The sequence below is a fragment of the Natator depressus genome, chromosome 13 (genome assembly GCF_965152275.1).
Source record: "Natator depressus isolate rNatDep1 chromosome 13, rNatDep2.hap1, whole genome shotgun sequence".
Classification (NCBI taxonomy): domain Eukaryota; kingdom Metazoa; phylum Chordata; order Testudines; family Cheloniidae; genus Natator; species Natator depressus.
Genome location: NC_134246.1, coordinates 1,819,799 through 1,839,904, shown reverse-complemented (window position 1 = coordinate 1,839,904; position 20,106 = coordinate 1,819,799). Strand labels below are relative to the sequence as shown.

Below are 20,106 nucleotides of genomic sequence, written 5' to 3'. Positions count from 1 at the left end.
GGGGCGGCATGCACGGGGATCCCTCTGCGTGTCACACGCGTGTATAACGGAGCCTGGGAAGTCCAATGAGCGGGTCAATACCAGCAGTTTCTGCATGGCAAGTCAGTGCCCTGCGCGCGCCATGTGCCGAGAGGCCACGGGCAGTTAGGAAAACCCCTTGTAATGGAAGACACTTCATGTGCGAATTCAAGGGCAGCTTTTTTCACCCTTATAGTGCGTAGCACTTACTCACTGGAGCAGGCTCAGCGTAGCCAGCGAGCCTGAACCCTAGCACCGTCGGGCTGGCAGGGCCTTCGTGAGGGCCTGTAGACCCCCCGGCGCCCCGCAAACACACACCATGGTGAGGCAGGACCAAGTTAACCTAGACCAGATGTTCTCAACCTTGGTCTTTCTGAGCCCCACTCCCCAAAAAACCCTCCAGGGCCCAGCGGGGTGGGGGGGGGTCAGGGGCTGGCCTCGCACATAGGTGTAGTATGACTTCTATGGGGGGGGGAGGGCAGGAAACAGCTGGCCATGCCCGGGGGTGAAAGTAACTGAGGACACTTACCGGTACGGGGCGGGCGGGGGGGGGCCTCGGGCGGAAGGGGCGGGGCTGGGGGGGGTCAGCATCCCCCAGCCAGCCCTTCCATGCCGCGTGGCCCGTGCCGCCTGGGGCTCCCGTTGATTTAAAGGGCCTGGGGCCCCGGACCCCGGTGCTGTGGCAGCAGCATCCAGAGCCCTGGGCCCTTTTAACTCGCCAGCCCCAGGACAGCTGCTCCATTTGCCCCTGCCCCATGCCCGTCAGCGGCTGGGGGGGGGGGGCAAAAGGGGCAGGGCTGTTAAAGCCACGGCTGCGCTTTAACGTTGCTGCCCTCCCCCCCAACCCCTACCCCATCGGCTGGTAGGGTCCCTCCCGGCAGGGCCGCCGAGAGGGGAGGCAAAAGGGGCGGGCTGGGGATGGCCCGGGGGGATTCTTACCGGTACGCCGCACCGGCGCCTACCGGCTCACCTTCACCCCGGGCGCGCCCCAGCTCTGCACGGTGGGGTCTGGGAAGGGCGCACAACATCCAGCCCCGACCCACCGCAACATGACAGCATGACAAAGACAAGCTGGGTTGTTGGGGGGGGGGGGGGGAACTAAGTGCAAAAGGCTGGAAAACAGCTCAGGGTGCCCCCCCACGCCCCAGCTACCCGCTCCTTGCACCCTGAGCGACTCCCCTGCCCCTGCACATCGCCTAGCTACCCCTCCCTGCACCATTCCTCCATACCAGCTCCCTGAGCTTCCTGCCCCCGCCCCCACACAGGAAGCTCAGGGTGCAAGCAGGCTGTAGCTAGGGGCCGTGTGTGGGCAGGGGGCATTACAGGGTGCAAGGCGAGGGCTAGCTCAGGGAGGAGGTAGCTAAGAGCTGTGCACGGGCAGGAGGGCACCTCAGGAGGGGCTAGCGAGGGGCTGTGTGCCCAGAGGGCTCCTCTGTTCTCTGCCAGCCCCGGAGCCACGGTGGGGGGGGCAGGGAGTGGCGCTGCCCCCAATGCTACTCCCAGGGAGTAGCTCAGGGTGCCGGCAGGGGGTAGCTGGGGGACTGTGTGCGGGCAGGGGGGATAGCTCTGGGGGTAGTTGGGGGGGCTGTGTGTGGGCAGGGGGTAGCTGGGGGCTGTGTGCGGGCGGGGGTAGATGTGGGGGGTAGCTGGGGGCTGTGTGCGGGCAGGGGGATAGGTCTGGGGGGGTAGCTAGGGGCTGTGTGGGGGCAGGGGGTAGCTGTGGGGGTAGCTGGGGGCTGCGTGCGGGCAGGGGGTAGCTGTGGGGGGTAGCTAGGGGCTGCGTGCGGGCAGGGGGTAGCTGTGGGGGTAGCTGGGGGCTGCGTGCGGGCAGGGGGTAGCTGTGGGGGGGTAGCTGGGGGCTGCGTGCGGGCAGGGGGTAGCTGTGGGGGGGTAGCTGGGGGCTGCGTGCGGGCAGGGGGTAGCTGTGGGGGTAGCTGGGGGCTGCGTGCGGGCAGGGGGTAGCTGTGGGGGTAGCTGGGGGCTGCGTGCGGGCAGGGGGTAGCTGTGGGGGGGTAGCTGGGGGCTGCGTGCGGGCAGGGGGTAGCTGTGGGGGTAGCTGGGGGCTGCGTGCGGGCAGGGGGTAGCTGGGGGGTAGCTGGGGGCTGCGTGCGGGCAGGGGGTAGCTGTGGGGGTAGCTGGGGGCTGCGTGCGGGCAGGGGGTAGCTGGGGGGTAGCTAGGGGCTGCGTGCGGGCAGGGGGTAGCTGTGGGGGTAGCTAGGGGCTGCGTGCGGGCAGGGGGTAGCTGTGGGGGTAGCTGGGGGCTGCGTGCGGGCAGGGGGTAGCTGTGGGGGTAGCTGGGGGCTGCGTGCGGGCAGGGGGTAGCTGTGGGGGTAGCTAGGGGCTGCGTGCGGGCAGGGGGTAGCTGTGGGGGGGTAGCTGGGGGCTGCGTGCGGGCAGGGGATAGCTGTGGGGGTAGCTGGGGGCTGCGTGCGGGCAGGGGGTAGCTGTGGGGGTAGCTGGGGGCTGCGTGCGGGCAGGGGGTAGCTGTGGGGGTAGCTGGGGGCTGCGTGCGGGCAGGGGGTAGCTGTGGGGGTAGCTGGGGGCTGCGTGCGGGCAGGGGGTAGCTGTGGGGGTAGCTGGGGGCTGCGTGCGGGCAGGGGGTAGCTGGGGGGGTAGCTGGGGGCTGCGTGCGGGCAGGGGGTAGCTGGGGGGTAGCTAGGGGCTGCGTGCGGGCAGGGGGTAGCTGTGGGGGTAGCTGGGGGCTGCGTGCGGGCAGGGGGTAGCTGTGGGGGTAGCTGGGGCTGTGTGCGGGCAGGGGGATAGGTCTGGGGGGGGTAGCTGGGGGCTGTCTGCGGGCAGGGGGTAGCTGTGGGGGTAGCTGGGGCTGTGTGCGGGCAGGGGGTAGCTGTGGGGGTAGCTGGGGGCTGTGTGCGGGCAGGGGGTAGCTGTGGGGGTAGCTGGGGGCTGTGTGCGGGCTGGGGGTAGCTGTGGGGGTAGCTGGGGGCTGTCTGCGGGCTGGGGGTAGCTGTGGGGGTAGCTGGGGGCTGTGTGCGGGCAGGGGGTAGCTGTGGGGGTAGCTGGGGGCTGTGTGCGGGCAGGGGGTAGCTGTGGGGGTAGCTGGGGGCTGTCTGCGGGCTGGGGGTAGCTGTGGGGGTAGCTGGGGCTGCGTGCGGGCAGGGGGTAGCTCTGGGGGTAGCTGGGGCTGTGTGCGGGCAGGGGGATAGCTCTGGGGGGGTAGCTAGGGGCTGCGTGCGGGCAGGGGGTAGCTGGGGGGTAGCTAGGGGCTGCGTGCGGGCAGGGGGTAGCTGTGGGGGTAGCTGGGGGCTGCGTGCGGGCAGGGGGTAGCTGTGGGGGTAGCTGGGGGCTGCGTGCGGGCAGGGGGTAGCTGTGGGGGTAGCTAGGGGCTGCGTGCGGGCAGGGGGTAGCTGTGGGGGGGTAGCTGGGGGCTGCGTGCGGGCAGGGGGTAGCTGGGGGGTAGCTAGGGGCTGCGTGCGGGCAGGGGGTAGCTGTGGGGGTAGCTGGGGGCTGCGTGCGGGCAGGGGGTAGCTGTGGGGGTAGCTGGGGCTGTGTGCGGGCAGGGGGATAGGTCTGGGGGGGGTAGCTGGGGGCTGTCTGCGGGCAGGGGGTAGCTGTGGGGGTAGCTGGGGCTGTGTGCGGGCAGGGGGTAGCTGTGGGGGTAGCTGGGGGCTGTGTGCGGGCAGGGGGTAGCTGTGGGGGTAGCTGGGGGCTGTGTGCGGGCTGGGGGTAGCTGTGGGGGTAGCTGGGGGCTGTCTGCGGGCTGGGGGTAGCTGTGGGGGTAGCTGGGGGCTGTGTGCGGGCAGGGGGTAGCTGTGGGGGTAGCTGGGGGCTGCGTGCGGGCAGGGGGTAGCTGTGGGGGTAGCTGGGGGCTGTCTGCGGGCTGGGGGTAGCTGTGGGGGTAGCTGGGGCTGCGTGCGGGCAGGGGGTAGTTCTGGGGGTAGCTGGGGCTGTGTGCGGGCAGGGGGTAGCTGGGGGGTAGCTAGGGGCTGCGTGCGGGCAGGGGGTAGCTGTGGGGGTAGCTGGGGCTGCGTGCGGGCAGCGGGTAGCTGTGGGGGTAGCTGGGGGCTGCGTGCGGGCAGGGGATAGCTGTGGGGGTAGCTGGGGGCTGCGTGCGGGCAGGGGGTAGCTGTGGGGGTAGCTGGGGGCTGCGTGCGGGCAGGGGGTAGCTCTGTGGGTAGCTGGGGGCTGCGTGCGGGCAGGGGGTAGCTGTGGGGGTAGCTGGGGGCTGCGTGCGGGCAGGGGGTAGCTGTGGGGGTAGCTGGGGGCTGCGTGCGGGCAGGGGGTAGCTGGGGGGGTAGCTGGGGGCTGCGTGCGGGCAGGGGGTAGCTGTGGGGGTAGCTGGGGGCTGTGTGCGGGCAGGGGGATAGCTGTGGGGGTAGCTGGGGGCTGCGTGCGGGCAGGGGGTAGCTGTGGGGGTAGCTGGGGGCTGTGTGCGGGCAGGGGATAGCTCTGGGGGTAGCTGGGGCTGTGTGCGGGCAGGGGGATAGCTGTGGGGGTAGCTGGTGGGTGCGTGCGGGCAGGGGGATAGCTGTGGGGGTAGCTGGGGGCTGCGTGCGGGCAGGGTGTGTAGCTCAGGGTGCAGGCAGGGGGTAGCTGGGGGCTGTGTGCCCAGAGGGCTCCTCTGTGGTCCCTGTTCTCAGAGGGCTGCCAGTCCCAGAGCTGTCCCCAGTACTATCCCGTTCTTGCATTGCAATTTGAGGTGGGGGGGCAACAGCCCTGTGCCCCTCAACTCTGCCCGTGGGCTCCCGGCTTCAGCCGCAAATGGGGCCTGGGGATCACAGCTTCAACTCTCGGGGCCGGGGGGGCGGGGGGACACTGGCGAGCGGATTCTGGGCTTCAGCCGGACCGCTGGTTGAGAACTGCTGACCTAGACCATCCCCGACAGGTGTTTGTCCAACCTGTTCTGAAAAACTTTCAGTGACGGGATTCCACAACCTCCCTTGGAAGCCAATTCCAGAGTTTAACCGCCCTCAACGTTAGAAAGTTTCTCCTAACACGTAACCTGAACCTCCCTCGCTTCAGATGATGTCGGTTATGGCTTGTCCGCCCTCCAGCTCAGATGTGTCAGAAGTTACCATTGGCGGAAGAGACAAGTATCTTCGCTGTCCCTTGGTGTGAGTACGGGGGTGGGGGTCTTGTCCTCTATCCAGTGATGAGCTGCCAAAATCTTAACAACCCGTTCCCTATAAAAAGTTCTGATGTAAGGGATGTGCCCCAGTATGTATTTTTTGTACCCACAGGGTTACCATACGTCCGTATGTTCCCGGGAGGAATTTTTAAAATTTAAAAATCCCGGACGGCGATTTAAGAACCAAAAAGCCTGACCTGTCCGGGAAAATACGGGTGTGTGTTAACCCTGCCGAAAGCTCTTTTTTAAAAAGATGGGCCTGAGCTAGAAATGAGCTCCGTTTCCCATGTGTGGGGCCCTGCCACTCCCTGGGGGTGTGCTAGGGGGACCAGATGTCCCGATTTTGGGGTCTTTTTCTTATATAGGCTCCTATTACCCCCCACCCCTGTCCTGATTTTTCACACTTGCTGTCTGGTCACCCTAGGGTGTACACATGTGGGTCCCAGCTGCTCCCTGCCCCCCTCCTTGAAGCAGGTGTGCAGGGTTACTGCCCTGGGAACTGCAGGACACCAGTGGACGTGGGGCCAGCTGCAGACAAGGGCGTGGGGCAGGGCTAGCTGGAGGCAGTGGGTGTGGGGCTGGTGCGGGCAGGACAGGGGGTGAGGGGGTGGCTGGAGGCAGGGGCTGGCTGCAAGCAGGGCGTGTGGGGGTGGCTGGATACAGGGCAGGGGGTGCAGGGGGTGGCTGGAGACGGGCTGGCTGCGGGCAGGAGGTGCAGGGGTGGCTGGAGACAGGGGCTGGCTGCAGGCAGTGGGTGCGGGGGTGGCTGCAGGCAGGGGGTGCAGGGGATGGCTGCAGGGGGTGCAGGGCTGGCTGCGGGCAGGGTGGGGGGCGCTCACGGGCAGAGTGGCTCGGAGCAGCCGGGGACCCACCCGGCAGCAGCGGGAGCCCCGGGGCCAGGGGAGCAGCCGCAGCTCCAGGGCTCGTGGCCAGGGCCAGGCGGCAGCCCACGTGGCTCCCGCAGCGCCACGCCCCCGGCGGCCGGAGGAGGAATCACATCAAAGCAAAGCCTCAGCGCCGCCTGCAGGGAAGCAGGTTAACAACCAGTTCTAACCACCGGGTCGTGCGAACCGGCTCCAGCTCCCCACCGCCTCTGTCCCTCCTTTCACCGGCCTTGTTCTCACCCCAGCTGTGCGGCACACCAGGCCGTCTGTTCCCGGCCTGGCTCTGCTCTGTGCGTCCGAGTCGGCCCCCCTGAAGTACGCCTGATGGCGACGCTGAGCCCCGCCACCGCAATCGCCACCCGGGTGTTCGAAGCTCCGCAGGCCGCTGGCCGCCGGCTCCCGGTGCCCGTGGCTGTTGCAAGCACTGAGATCGCTTGTTGGCCACGATCCAGTCTCTGGGGGAGCCTGGTGCACTGGGATGGCAGCCTACAGCCTGCTCTCGCTGCTGGGAAGCGACACGCGACAGGGTATGGGGCGCATTACAGCTGAAGGAAACGTGCAAACCCGCTACCAGGAATACCGAGCTCCCGTCACACACCCCAAACCGCGCCTGGTGAAACAGCTGCTCTGGGCAGTGCTGCCCGACTCAGCTGCCAAGGTCACCGTGGAAGCCTCCTAAACACTTTAAAGCCCCGAAGGTCATTCACTCACCAGGCCTTTAACACTAAGCACCCAAGCTGGGCGCTGAGCTGAGCGTCTGCGGGCGGAGAGACGATATACACCCAGCTCACCCCCTCTTCACCCTTCCCCTCTTCACGTAGTTACAGCCAAAGAACCTCAGCGTCCAGCGTGACGGGGAGACAGCACCTTCCTGGCTGGCTCGCTCCTTGTGGGAGCGCTCAGTGCCGTGGGAGCAGGTGCTTCCGCTCCGAGGGGAAAGGCCATAGCCTGCATGGAAAGGAGGGTTCAATCCCCTCCCATGACGAGCAGCCCTAGTGGGTTGTTCTAAGGGTGGGAAAGCACAATGTCTGCACTGCACCAGTGACTTTCTCTTCTGCCACTTTGCAGTGCACACAAGAGGAAAAGTCGGCACCAGAAACAATGGAAGGGACTGCGCCTTTGTATCTTGGTGCTGAGAAATTCCCAATTCTCAGGGCAGCCCGTCTGCCTCCTTTTTCACTGAGGAAATGAGGCAAAGAGCATGTTTTGGTTCGTTGAGAGAGGGGCGTGTTTGTTTAGAAACAACGTGCTGCCCATTGCTGATGCAGCGAGCGGAGAACCCCGAGAACCCCAAGAGGAAACTGCTGCCGCTCCCCCCAAGTTTGGAAGCTGGGGCATGGCCGGCCCTCTCTGCGGAGAGAATGTGGGGGCAGGAACCCGGGATGGACTCTGGGACATTCCCCTCTGTGATTTGCGTCTCAATTATTTGGAAGGAGAAGGAAGATTATTTCCCCATCCTCCAGCTGGCAGCATCTGTGGGTCAGGCCCTGGGATCCACCACAGACCTAGTCCCATGGCCAGTGAAGCTGTGGAGGCTCTGCCCCTTGCTCACCCTTACACCGCCCTGTCAAGGTGATTCCACACTCCGGCACGGTGCAGGCTCCAGCTCAGGGATGCGGAGCTCTGAATTCCCTGCAACCCAGCTTGGGGCTCTCAGGTGGGGCCCAGTTATAGGGTCGATTCCTTCCTACTTTACAGGGAGATGAGCTGTTGAATTTTCCATACAAAGTTCGCTATAGTTTTTAGCTTGCCACAGAATTAAAAACACAACACATTTCATAGGCAGTGTGAATCTTTTATCAATGTCCTCACATTCTGGTCATTATGTCCTGTGACCCACTGCAGCCCCACCTAACAGGTACAGGTATCGATTTGATTTCAAAACCCTGCTCTGCCCCACAAACCAGCAGATAACCAGCGAGGAATTCCCAAGTCAATCTGGGATTCCGATGGACGTTAACAATTCCTTGGGCACAGACTGCTGGGAATAATCTCCCAGCTAAGCGGCTCTGGCTGCCTCCGCACCCCCGTGAAATTGCCCAGTCGGATGGTGGGGTGGGGTGGGGTGTGCGAGCTGCCTCCAAGCCCAAGGAGGCGCAGCCAAGATAGCAAATGAAAAGCAGGAACAAAACGCTTCCTGGCTGTGGCGATTCTCGAAGGACTCCAAGCAGCTCTGCCCAGGGCGGGCGCGTGCGCACGTGTCCGTCGCCTTTTGCTCAGGAGTTTGCACGGCTCCAGCTGAGAGGGCATCTCTGGGAGTAAACACCACACCCATCCGGCCCGTGCCCCCGGGGAGGCGTCGCTTGCCCCTTGTGCGCCGTGCGGCGTCAGCAGCGCGGTGCCGATTCTCTGAGGGTGGTGCGGCGAAGCAGAACTCCCTTCAGCGTCTGGGAGCTGGCGGAGGTAATCTGAAAGGCAGCGGCATGGGAGGGTCATTAGACGAGCTGGGAGCGGGGGAGGGACGGCCCCCCCTTGCAGTAGGGAGCAGGTCAGGAGAGCCGGCTGTGTGGGGCAGGGCAATGGCCCAGCTCTGCTGGTCCGAGACAGATTTACGACAGGGAGTGCTGAAGGAGGACGTCTGCTGGAGTCCCAGCCCTGGAGCTGGCAGGAATGAACAGTGCACGGGCCGTGTGTGAACTCCCAGCCTCACCCCGCCAGGCACCGCAGGGAGCCGGGCAGCAGTACTCGCAGTGGCGGGCGCTCCCAGCCATGCCAGAATCCCTGGGAGAGGGAACCCCCAGCACCCCCCAGGCGGCAGTGCAGCTCGTCTGCTCAGCTTTGTGCTCACTCTTGGTTTGCAAGCACAAAAAAGCACAAGCAAAAAGGGAGAGCTGGCCCCGGCCCTTTGAAAACCACCCCCCTGAACGCCGGCTCCCGCCTGGAAACGAGAGCCACACGAGCCTCACCTTCACCAGCACATAGTCCCCTGGCTGGGCTCTGACCAGGGCCCCTGAACCAGTGCCGTCCTCCATCTCCGTGTCAGGGAAGACCACTCTGATGTTTCCGTCGTTCCGACCGCACAGCTGGGCGGCAGAGCGCTTGCTGGGCTGGGAGGGGGACAGGGAGCGTTATCTGCACAGCATCAGCCTCGACGCACGGCTGGACTCTGCTGCCCGGGGGGTTGAGCGCTGCGGCCAGTATTGAAATCCACCTTCCGTGTCGTTAAGCAAGAGCTCTGGCTGCAGCAGCTGTGCTGGGAGAGGGACACCGAGGACGAGGCAGCCAAAAAGCCTCCACTGATTGTGGGTGCCCAACTTGAGACATGTCTAAACCCCACCCCCAGCAGGACTGTCAACTCTTCAGGGCAGGGACCCTGTCTTCACATCTGTCTGTAACGCATCCAACGGACAGACATATTATACCAACTCCTCCAGTCTGGGCTCTTGTCACCTGACAAGCATCCCCTGCAGCCACACCCTGAAAGAATTCTTCTGCAGCCTGCCAAAAGTCCTATTTCACGACCTCCCCAAAGCCAAGATTTTCCAAACCAAGTGCATGGAGTTATATCCCTACAGGTAAGTGGCCTGATTTTTAATGGGTGCTTCTAAGTACTTTGCTCTGCCCTTCTGAAGAGCAGGGCACTTCTTTAAGTACGTATCGCTGGCCCTGGACTCGAGGGCGTATGTGCTGGGGAGGTCAAATGGCTTCAGAGCCTCTTGGGCCGGGGGTGGGAAGCAGACCCAGCGTGGTGTTAAAGTTCCACTCACCCCCTCCACCAGCACGAGCTGCGACCGGCCCACCATGGCCCCGTTCGCCCTGGTGGCCTCCTCCCGGAAGACGGAGATGAGTTCCTCCAGCCGCCTTCGCTTCACCTCGGCCGGCACATCGTCCTGCAGCCGGTGATAAGCCCGGGTTTTCTGAAACAATGAACAGATTAAAAGCCCTTTCTCGGCCAGGTCGCCAGGGGTAGGAGCCCTGTCCTATCTGAGCCAGCAGGGCTCAGATGCGATTCAAACCAGGACAAACTTTGCACAGGTGGCCAGTTAACTCCCACCCCGAGGAGGAGATTTATCTTCCTTTGTCCCCTTCAGCCACTGCCGACCTCCTGCCTTCTTTCCCACCACCTGGCACTCCTGGGACAGCCGCCAGAAGACCTCCTGCCTCTTCTGCCAAAAGCCGACCAGTTCCACCTGCAGCGGGCTGATACCTGGCTACGCACTGCATCTGCAAAATTCCCCTCCAGCAAAGCCAAATGTGCTGCGATCAGCCCCCGAGGCTCAGCTCGGGGGCCACACCTCATGCTGGGGTGCAAACTGTGCTGCAAAACCAGCTCCCCCAGCTGGCAGCCTGGATGCTCACACGGCGTTTCACACGTGGACTGCGCTGAGCAAGGGCACAAATTGCTGCCAGGAAAGGCTGCCCCACGGGCTGCTTTGCTGAGCTGGACTCTATCAGCTCATGCTCCACGGCCATAATCCCCGCGGGCTGGGAACATCGTCACTTGGGCAGCACAGCCCCACGGATGCTGACAGTGGGACTGCACACAAGCCATTCACGTGCACTGTGCTGTCCAAGAGACTGGGGCTCAGTAACACCGTCACTGCCATTCGCTTGAGGGGAGGGAGGGGGAAACAGGCGAGAGCTGACACGGACCAGGATGACCACGCGAGGGACAATGAGGCTTCTCCCCCAGGCCCCGCACTCACCTGCCTCATGCTGTAGGCAAAGAGGAAACCCACGTTGTAGCAGACTTGCCTGAGCAAGGACACCGTCTGCTGGTGATCGCCCTCGGTCTCACCGCAGAAGCCAGCGATGAAATCGCTGCTGAGACTCACTCCTGGCACCGAGAGGCACACGGTTACACAGCCAGGGAGTGGACCCTTCGCCCCACAAAGCACAGAGAAGAAGGGAATACCCAGGGCAGCTGTGAGCAGCTTTATTCCCCATCAGTCCTACCTGCCAGGACCCTTTCCCAGCATGCATAAGGACAGAGCGAGGCCAGGGGCTGGCTTTGGGTGCACAGTCACTGCTATGAGGAGAGGGTGAGGGTCGGGCAGGCCACCCCGCTGATCTTGTTTCGTTTGGAGGAACATCCTGGTTCTTCCCGTGGGCCCCTTCAAATGCAAAGCCCAAACTCTGATCTAGCCAATCCCAGCATTGCTGCCCGTGTGTGAGGATGAGCGAGGGATTCTAGCAGGGGAAGGGAGACACAGACAGGTCAGGTCCAGGCGAAAGGAAACCCTTACCTGGTATGGAATCCCGCACATGCTGTACAAGCTCTAAATACGCTTCTCTTGTGTAGCTGTCAGGAAACGCACAAGGACGGGTTGGTTATGAAGCTCTGATGTCATTAGGGAGACAGGAAACAAAAGCAGCATCTGCAGGGTCTCCCCCAAACCCGGGGATTCCTCTGGCTGGACCCGAAGCTCAAGAGGAATGGAGCGGGTGATTGCGTCTCCTCCATCTCCCTCCCTGCCACACTGGGCCAGGCGGGCGACACACCCATGACAAAGCTCAAGGCAACACTACCACAGCCCTGCAATCGCTTGGGGGCCACACAGAGGGGGGCACCTGCCTTTGCAAACACTGCAAGGGGAGGAGCTGAGGCAGAACCAAAAGGGCATGGAACGAAATTTGGCCGACGGAAGTGAACACTGCTTGGAGAGGCGTGACTGCAAGGCGTGTTCACCACGTCAGGACTGAGACTCAGACAGAGCTGGAGAGGCGCTGCCGGAATCCCCCCCAACCAAAACGTCGGGGGGGGGGATCGTTAAACTGACGGGCAAAATGTTCCCCCGGGGCCTCTGAACTAGCCTTTGCTGCCATCCCACGCCTGCCTGGCCAAAGCACAGTCATTACACACGCCAACAGCCATGTCTGAGGAGTGTGCGGCTCCTCAAGCTCCGTCTGGCAGAGACGACGGCCCTGGAAGGCTCCCGCTCCCCCATCTCCGAGCCGAGGGGCAGGCTGCAGCGCAGCCGGGAGGGGAACATGTCCCCTCAGTCAGACTCACCCTCGCCTCATGGCCTCCAGGATTCGGGAGCTCCCGCTCTGGGCCGGGAGGTGGAGCTGTTTGCAGATGTTGTGCCTCTCCTGGATGAGTTGCAGGACCTGCCGAGAGGAGAGCGGACAGGTGGTCACAGAGCTGCCCAGCTGCGCACTGCTCTGGCCCAGATAAAGGGAACAACCTCCCTAAGCGACGGGGAGCAAACAGCAATTGCAAAGACACAGCTCCCGCTCGGCATCAGCCGTTGGGGATGATCTCAGCCTGGCTCCCTTTGAGGGGAGCTGCAGCTCCCATGGCGAGGAGGTGAAATCCCGTGGCTGTGTGCTCCACAGGGAGGGATCCGGGCAGTCCCTTCACACGCACCTCGTCAGGAAAGTCCTTGGGGTGCGGGGAGGTGAAGCGGATCCGCATTTCCGGGTCGACTCTGGAGACCTGATCCAGCAGATGTGTGAAGCGCAAGCCCCCCTCTTTAGCCTTGTAGATGGTGCTAAAGCCGCGGCTCAGGCCAGGCGCGGCTGCCGAGCGGAACTGGACCTCGGAGGTGTCTCGGAAGCTATTGACGTTTTGACCCAGGAGGGTCACTTCTTTCACCCCCTGTGGAGCCGTCAAGACGAGTCAAAAGGGAAATATAAGCCTAGCCAGCAAACCAAGACAAGCCTCCGGAAAAACCCCAGCTTTGCAGAGCCATCGCCAAGGGGGCAGGTTTGGTGCGTTGGTGGGAAGGGGCAGGGGCCGACGCCTGCACTTCACGCACAGACCCCCCAGAGCCCTGGGAGCAGCAGGACGAGCTCACCGCCCTGCCGGCGTGATGCCCTCGAGGGCCAAGGGGCAGCTCCCTCTCCATGGCCTTGTCAAGCCTTGGCCTCTCGGCCGAGACCGTCCAGCCTACAGGAGCACAGACCGGGAGGGAGGTTTTGTGACGTAGACGCCTCTGCACCCGGAACAAGCCTGGGACCATCCAACCTGTTCCCATGGGCCATCGAACAGATGGGAAGGATTCGGGGGCGCCACCGGCCTGGGCTGGATTTGAAGAGGTGACTGCCTCCGTACCCCATCACAGCACAACTCCCTGAGCCAGCTGGTCCCAGATCCTCTGCTCTGCAGCCAGCCCCCCTCTCATTGCCCGGGCCCAAGGGCCCCGCCCTGTAGGGGGGACAGGGAACAGCCTTTGGTCACTCCCTTCTGGGCTGTCCCGTAGGGAGAGCCATGGCTCTATGTTTATCTAAAGAACCAGCCCCAGCGAGCACTCCCCACTGATCCCCGAGCGGGGCTGATCACCACACGCCTCCGGGGGCTTGGCTCAGTGCGGCGCTTGGGGCTGCTGGCGCAAAGATCAGCGCTGCCAAGCAGCCTACCCCAAGAGCTCCCACTGCCCCGGGGGTGGGCCGGGGGGGTGCAAAGGGCATCGCACCTGATCAGACAGCATCTGCACTTCCCGCAGGATGGAGGCCACAGGCCGGCTCCTCTCGCGGCCGCGGGTGAAGGGGACGATGCAGTAGCTACACATGTTGTCACAGCCACGCATGATCGATCTGCGGAGGGGACACGCCAAAGAACGGGTGCCGGTCACGCTAGGAAAGCCACTGGCTGAGCACGCTCACCACACGGACCCATTGCCTCTGGGCGAACCTGCCCCACGTGGGAGGTGCCCACATCTTCCTCCCTCCCTCCCAGGGCAGGGTGGTAACCACCCCTGTCTGTACCCCGACGGCACATCCACACCTAGGATGTGGCTTCACAGCTGGGTGGCTCCGTATCAGAAAGGAACGCGCCAACGGGAAGAAAAGCAACCGGGGGGGGGAGGGGGGGCGCTGCCCTGGAAGGAGCGATGTACAAGCAGGATAAAATACGCACAACTTGGGTGCCCAGGACCGAGCAGGGAGGGTGAGGCAGCCGCCCACCTGGGAGAGGTGCAAGTATCAGAGGCAGGGGAATCGCCTGGAGTGGTGCTGGGGTAGTGGGACCAAGCATTGGAAGGGAAACCAAGGCCGGCTATTTGGAAAAGCTCCCTGACAGTCAGAACTGTCGGGCAGCCTCACCAGGGCGGGTGGGAGTCCGATCACCGGGGATAAAGCAGGAGCGACTGTACAACCGGCTTGCATCAGCTGGGTGACGGCCTGGGTCCGCGTCGCCAGGGACGAGCACGGTACAGACACCAGCTGACAGGTCTCTGCCATCTCTCACGTCTGTTTCCCCACGACCCTCCGAAATCAGAGCCCTGCAGAGCAGGGCAGGTGGGAGAGAGAGACTCCTCGGCTCTTACACAAACGCAGAGGTGGCATCCGGGCTGGTCTGGACAGGCAGGACATCTGCATACGTCTCGTCTAAGGAGAGCAGGACGTTGGCAGCCTGCTGGCCCGATTCGGCCACAGTCAGCAGCCGGGGCAGGTCACGGTAAGCATCAGGGCCTGCCACGATATCCACCAGCTTCTCCCTGTGCAGGATCTCCTCCCTCAGCCTCTCAGCCATGCAGCCTGCGGCCAGAGGAGAATGGTCAGTGTCGAGAGGCCCCTCACCCTCACACCCCCCAGCCCCCCACAGCCGGCTCTTCCCCATCAGAGAAGGCTCAGTGCCCCACGAAGCCAGCGTCCTGGGATGTAGCTTTTTGTCCCCTCGACAGTGGATGTAACCCCCACCCACCCCTTGCCATGGCCACGCAGGAACGCTGTACATACGGCCACGTACCTAGAATCCCGATGCGGAGAGGTGCCTGGGACCGCAGCCGCTTGGATTTCAGAGCCGTGAGGTGCCGCAGGCGGTTCCAGATCGCCTGCTCAGCCTTCTCCCTGGGGAGCCATGAGAAACGGCAGTCAGTGACGCCTACGGCTCTTCCCAGGCCCCGTCCGGCCACGGGCCCCAGGCACTGGTTGAACACTGGGAACTAGAGGCAGGGAAGGTTATCAGCCTCCTTCCACAAACAAGGCACCTGGCTGCCGAGTGACACACCCACGTGTGTGACACGGCCAGGGAAAGAGCTCAGCCCCCATCTCCGCAGCCTGGACCCTGAACCTCGTCCACTGTAATCACACCCCGGAGCCCTAGATTAGGCCAGAGGGACCCTTTCGATTAGCTGGCCTGTCACATGGGCCAGAGAACCTCACCTGTGCCTTGGCATCCAGCCTGTAGCATGCGCTGAGCTGGAACAGATCTCCTGGGCAAATACCCAGTCCTGACTTAGGGCATGCGAGAGACCGAGACCCCAGCACACGCCCAGGTCAGTTGTTCTGATGGTTAATCCCGCACCCCTGGTAAAAGCCTGCACCATCTCTCTAGGCCGAATGTGTCCAGCTTCATCTTCCAACCATTGAAACTCATGAGGTTTTGTTTTGCTAGATTAGAGAGCCATCTGCTATCAGAAACCGCTTCTCCATGCAGGTTACGTGGGACGTACCACGACGAAAGCACCCCGTACCCGCTCTTGGATACAATAAACAAACTGAGGAGCTTCTTAAATCATGCATTAGGCCTGTTTTCCAGACCTCAGACTCTTCTTGTTGTTCTTTCCAGAACCCTTTCCAATTTTTCCCCATTCTGACCCCACGAAAATGAAGGAGGATACTTGTAGGGACAGAGTACCATGGCCTGGGCCCGTTGCGCAGGGAGGGCACTGTTACAGCGCACAGACGGCATTATTTCGGCACCGCATCACCACGTGCTGTTCTGTTTGCTTGCACAGGCATTGCCAGTAGGCCGCAGCGACATGGCGGAAATTCTTCTGAATCAGCGAGACTGAGGTCTCTCAGAGGAAAAATCGGACTCTACTGGTGACACAAACTGCATCCCAGCTGACAATCAGCATTCTGCGATGCATTCAGAAACCCCATGCAACTTTACCACAAGCACTGGATTACATCCCACGAGCTATTGTGACGAGAAGAGGAGATGGAGAAAAGAGGCGAGAAGCAGAGAAGCAAAAACAGATGCAGATTAAGTAGTAAAAAGAAAGTGGCTTCCTTCTGTAGAAGGCTGCTTTAAGTGTCTCTCCTGGTGAGTGTGTGTTGTGGGGCCCTCTCGTTACTGACTGGCAGAGGAGAAGAGTTGTCACAGGTCCCACCTACAGAACCTTCTCTCTTTAGCTCAGACTGTAGCAACTCGACTTCTAGCTCGGGAGCTCCTTGGTTCAGTCGCCAGCGTGTCAGCCAGGATGGCAGTCATCACAGGAACACCCGTTATGTTAAGAACATAAGAGCGGCCAGGCTGGGTCAGACCAAGGGTCCATCCAGCCCAGCATCCTGTCTGCCAACACTGGCCAATGCCAGGTGCCCCAGAGAGAGTGAACCTAACAGGCAATGATGAAGTGATCTCTCTCCTGCCATTTCATGTTCACTTCGGGCCTGCGCGACAGAAGAGACCAGGGTGACCACGACGGGGAATGCTGACGTGCCGCAAGGCTAGCACCGTAATAAGGTCAGTCCAGCTCTTTAGGTGTCTACTGGGCAGTTCCAGGTCTCCAAGCTCCTGGCTCTGATCTCCGACACTCGGGGACATTCACTCTCCACGGTTTCGAAATAACCCTTTCTAAGAAAGCAAAGTTCCTTACCTGACAGAGCAGGTGACCAGGAGAATCACGTCCGCCTACAGTGGAGAAGACAGCAGAAATGAGAGAAGGAAGATCAGGTCTCCACGCAAGCTGGAACCCAGGCACCACCAGCATCACAGCTACCAGCTAGGTCAGCGATTGCTACGACTCCACCCAGGGATCCAGGAAACAGAGCAGAGAAAAAGCATAACGGAAAACAGGCAGTGTGCTCCACTGAATGGATGAGCGACAGCCCGGCCACCTGCTTCACGCTGGGCCCTCTCCCCTTCACAGCCAGGACAGACGCAACCGTTAAAAAATATAAATCAAGCTTTATTATTGTGCCCGGCCCATGGTTCCATTCCCGCTGCCGAGCAGGGCTTCCCACAGAGTTAGCACTTGAACCGGCAGGGTGCTCTGCAGAGGAGACCCCACGGAGGGTATCTCAGCATCTCGCAGGATCAGACCCTTCATGTAAAGTGCTTCTCGACCCATGCTGGGAGACTTGGCCCCAGGGGTTCATGGTGCAGCACCATAGCAAGTCCTTGTGCAGACCCTGGGTGTCAGGATAGCTAGCACAGTGCCATACCTCCTCCAGCTGGTGTGTCCTCAGGTAGCCACTCTTCTGTAGGATGGCCCAGGCAATCTCGGTGTCATTAACGTTCATTTGGCAGCCGTAGGTCTCCAGATACACTGCAATTAAACAGAAGGCAGCTCCCGGGCATGACCGGGACAGATAGGGGAGGGTTCAGCTCCAGTTTCCTTTTCCAAAGTTCTGTAGCCATTCAGGCTGGGGACAGCTATTAATACTTGGCGTGGGCCCCCTGGTGAGGGCCTTACATGCTAATTGCACTTCCTCCTTGGGGGGAGGGATAGCTCAGTGGTTTGAGCATTGGCCTGCTAAACCCAGGGTTGTGAGTTCAATCCTTGAGGGGGCCATTTGGGATCTGGGACAAAAATGGGGGATTGGTCCTGCTTTGAGCAGGGGGTTGGACTAGATGACCTCCTGAGGTCCCTTCCAACCCTGGTATTCTATGATAAGCTCTCCAAATCCTGACCCGGCAAAGCAAGGCTGCACCTGTCCCTGCTGATTGCAGGGGGCGTTCGGAGACTCACGCGCTGGGCAAACCCGCTCAGTGGTCTGCCGAAAGATTCAGACAAGTTGTACCCTAACCTGGGCGCGCTGCATGAACCCAGAGAGCCAACGTAGCCTAATGACAGCGGCTTAGTGAGGATGGAAATCCTGCTGGAATGGCGAGGAGGCCAAGGATGTAACAAACTGGCCACGTGTGCTCAGGCCCCAGCTGGGCCTGGACCTGTAGCCCTGAACACACGAGCCCCTTCCACCTGACCGACAGGCGTAAAGTGGCTGACTGCACAGAGGCAGCAGTTTCTGGGGCCAGATGCTCGAGGGAGACAGGATCCCATCACTCAGCCCTTCTGTCACATTTGGCTCTGCCTTGTGCCTCTCACAGCCAACCCGCTGCTCTCCCACCTGGGCTCAGATTCACGCAGACAGCACACCAATCGCCTCACCCTCCAAGCTGGCTCCTTCCACGCCAGGGCTGCCAGCGCTTCCCCACCACTGGCACTGGGCAGCCTCAGGCCCTACAGCGTCTCATCCCCATGCCGTGGGCCCAGACTCTGCAGCTCCCTAACCACGCGGCACTGTTGGGATCCTAATAGCGACACTCTTTGATTGGCGTCTTCTGGTAAGCGGCGATGCCCCTCTGTAGCGAACAGAGGCCCACTATGCACGTACTATGAAACGTGCACCAACACTCCTACTTCCCTAGCGGGGGCTGCGTGAGGTGCCTGGTCGCCCCTGTAATGACCAGCCAACAGGAAGAGACCGGCACTGTGAACAATCCCCCGCTCCTCGGCCCCACCCCAAGACACAGGGGAAAGGGCAGTTACATTTTCCTAATTTCAGACAAAGAAATGAGCATGAACAGCCCCTGGCTGGGCATTTCCCAGCGAGTCTCAGCGCTGCCTAGCCCCGGGACTGATTACGCTAGCCCATCGGTCACTGGTTCGCAGGGCGAGACTCGCTAGCCCCCGATGACAGCCTAGCTCTGGGTCACTGACGGCTGGACTCTGGCACGACCGCGGCCTGTCACAACGCCCAGGATGTGGGGACAGGCGCACGGGAGAACTAGACAGCTGGTGCAATGAACAGGTGTGAGGCAGCCCTGAGGAAAGGGGTGAGTGGGGCCGAGAAGGGGCGCAGACAGGGCAGTAACACTGACCTTTCCTCCTGGCTTCCTCCAGGATGCTGGAGGTGAGATACGGCGCTGGCTCCTCCGGCTCCTCCAGCTGATGGTGAGTTTCCTGAGCTGGGGACGCGTTTCTTAAGAAGTGCCGCAGGGTTGGCCCCGCTGCCAGCCGGGCGCTGAAGTCCGCCAGGCCCCCGTCCCGCTCGCCCGGGCCCCGGGTGGACAGGCGAGCTCGGCCCTCGGACCAAGCGGCCCAGGACAAGGGCCTCCCGGGGAACGTCCCAGCTGCTCCCAACACGCGTCGTAAGGGCTGGAGCATCGCGGCCGATGGGCGAGAGACCAGACACCCTGCAAAAGCCCAGAGAGCCGGGCGTTCAGTAGCCAGCCCCGCTTCACTGACACCCACCTGCGATGACCTGGGCGCAATCCCCGGCCTGCGGGTTTCAGGACACGGGCTACGCTCCTGCCCCCGCCTCTCGGCGGGGACGGGCCGGGGGCGCCAGGGGGGCTGCAGGGCCCCTGCCCAGGCGCAGCACGCTGCAGAATCGGGGCCTGACACCCTTTCCAGTGATGCAGAGACGCGCTTCCCTGGGGCGCAAACGGAGAGGGGGCTCACGGGGGGGCGGGGGCGCGCTGGGGAGGCCTCCTTGTCAGTCGGGTCCCGGGGGGCCGCTGGCCTCGCCCCCAGCCCAGGGCAGGCGCCGGTTCTCCCGGGGCGGGGGGCCGGGGCGAGCTGCCGGGCCCCGGCGACGCCAAGGCAGGGAACCCGGGGCGGGAAGGCTGCAGCGAGCCTGGGGGCACCCCCCGAACCCGCCCCGCCCGCGGGGCCCGGCCGGGTTCCTGGGGCTGCGTCGCCCTGGCCCAGGCCCCCGAGCTCCCTACCTGGGCGAGCGGCGGCTCCGCGGCCTGCTGCCGGCTCGCCCGGCCCGGCGCTGCCCGGCGCTGCCCGGCCCGGCCGCCCGCCGGCCCCGGCTCGTGGCTGCGCGAAGGGCGCCCCGGGCGGCCGCCGGGCCAGCGCCGTTCCCGCCGCACGGCTCCGGCGGGCCCGGCGCGGGGGCCGCCTGGTGGCGCCTGGGAGGCGAGCACGCCGGCGGCGGGGGGGCCGGCCGCTTTCGCCGGCTGGGACCCGCCCTCGGGGCCGGCGCCTCGCTCGGGGCCTGCCCTGGCCCTGTTCCCAGCCCGCGCCCCGCGCCCCCGGCTGCGGGGCAGGCGGGAGGTGAGCGCCCCGGGCCGCCGGCCAGCTCGGCCGTTCCCAGAAGCAGAAACCGGGCGCCTGGCGCAGGGGTTCTGCCCCCCTGGGGCGGGCAGTAGCTTTCGCTCACACGACACTTGCTCACACGAAAGGGCCGTCCCCGGACCCCTGGACTGGAGCTTCCCCCGGCCCAGCACGGCCCCCCGGAGTGAACATCCACCCCCGACACCACCCCCGCAGAGAG

General features: G+C 63.2%; 1 protein-coding gene across 2 annotated transcripts; it reads right to left on the bottom strand.

Annotated features, from left to right (window-relative positions):
• Nucleotides 1-7,763: 7,763 nt before the first annotated feature.
• Nucleotides 7,764-20,052, bottom strand: CDK5RAP1 (CDK5RAP1 mitochondrial tRNA methylthiotransferase). Of its 2 annotated transcripts, none has more exons than XM_074969554.1 (14): nucleotides 20,008-20,052; nucleotides 18,704-19,018; nucleotides 17,044-17,147; nucleotides 16,476-16,510; nucleotides 14,621-14,721; nucleotides 14,199-14,409; nucleotides 13,347-13,467; nucleotides 12,299-12,529; nucleotides 11,942-12,039; nucleotides 11,175-11,230; nucleotides 10,635-10,765; nucleotides 9,696-9,845; nucleotides 8,895-9,035; nucleotides 7,764-8,396 (listed from the first exon to the last, which is right to left on the bottom strand). In XM_074969554.1, the coding sequence occupies exons 2-14, from the start codon at nucleotides 18,987-18,989 to the stop codon at nucleotides 8,316-8,318; spliced, it is 1,746 nt and encodes a 581-aa protein (XP_074825655.1). In that variant the 5' UTR covers nucleotides 18,990-19,018; nucleotides 20,008-20,052; the 3' UTR covers nucleotides 7,764-8,315. The 2 variants fall into 2 exon arrangements, with proteins under 2 accessions (XP_074825655.1, XP_074825654.1); XM_074969553.1 differs by lacking the exon at nucleotides 20,008-20,052 and adding an exon at nucleotides 19,553-19,612.
• Nucleotides 20,053-20,106: the final 54 nt, after the last annotated feature.

What these genes read in the sequence shown, in the direction of transcription:
- CDK5RAP1 (XM_074969554.1), bottom strand. Translation starts at nt 18,989, where the DNA reads ATGCTCCAGCCCTTACGACGCGTGTTGGGAGCAGCTGGGACGTTCCCC. An exon ending in TCTCCGCATCGGGATTCTAG is followed by an intron (nt 14,410 to 14,620) that starts GTACGTGGCCGT and finishes CTCTGGCCGCAG; the next exon opens with GCTGCATGGCTGAGAGGCTG. An exon ending in TGTGCGGGATTCCATACCAG is followed by an intron (nt 10,766 to 11,174) that starts GTAAGGGTTTCC and finishes TCTCGGTGCCAG; the next exon opens with GAGTGAGTCTCAGCAGCGAT.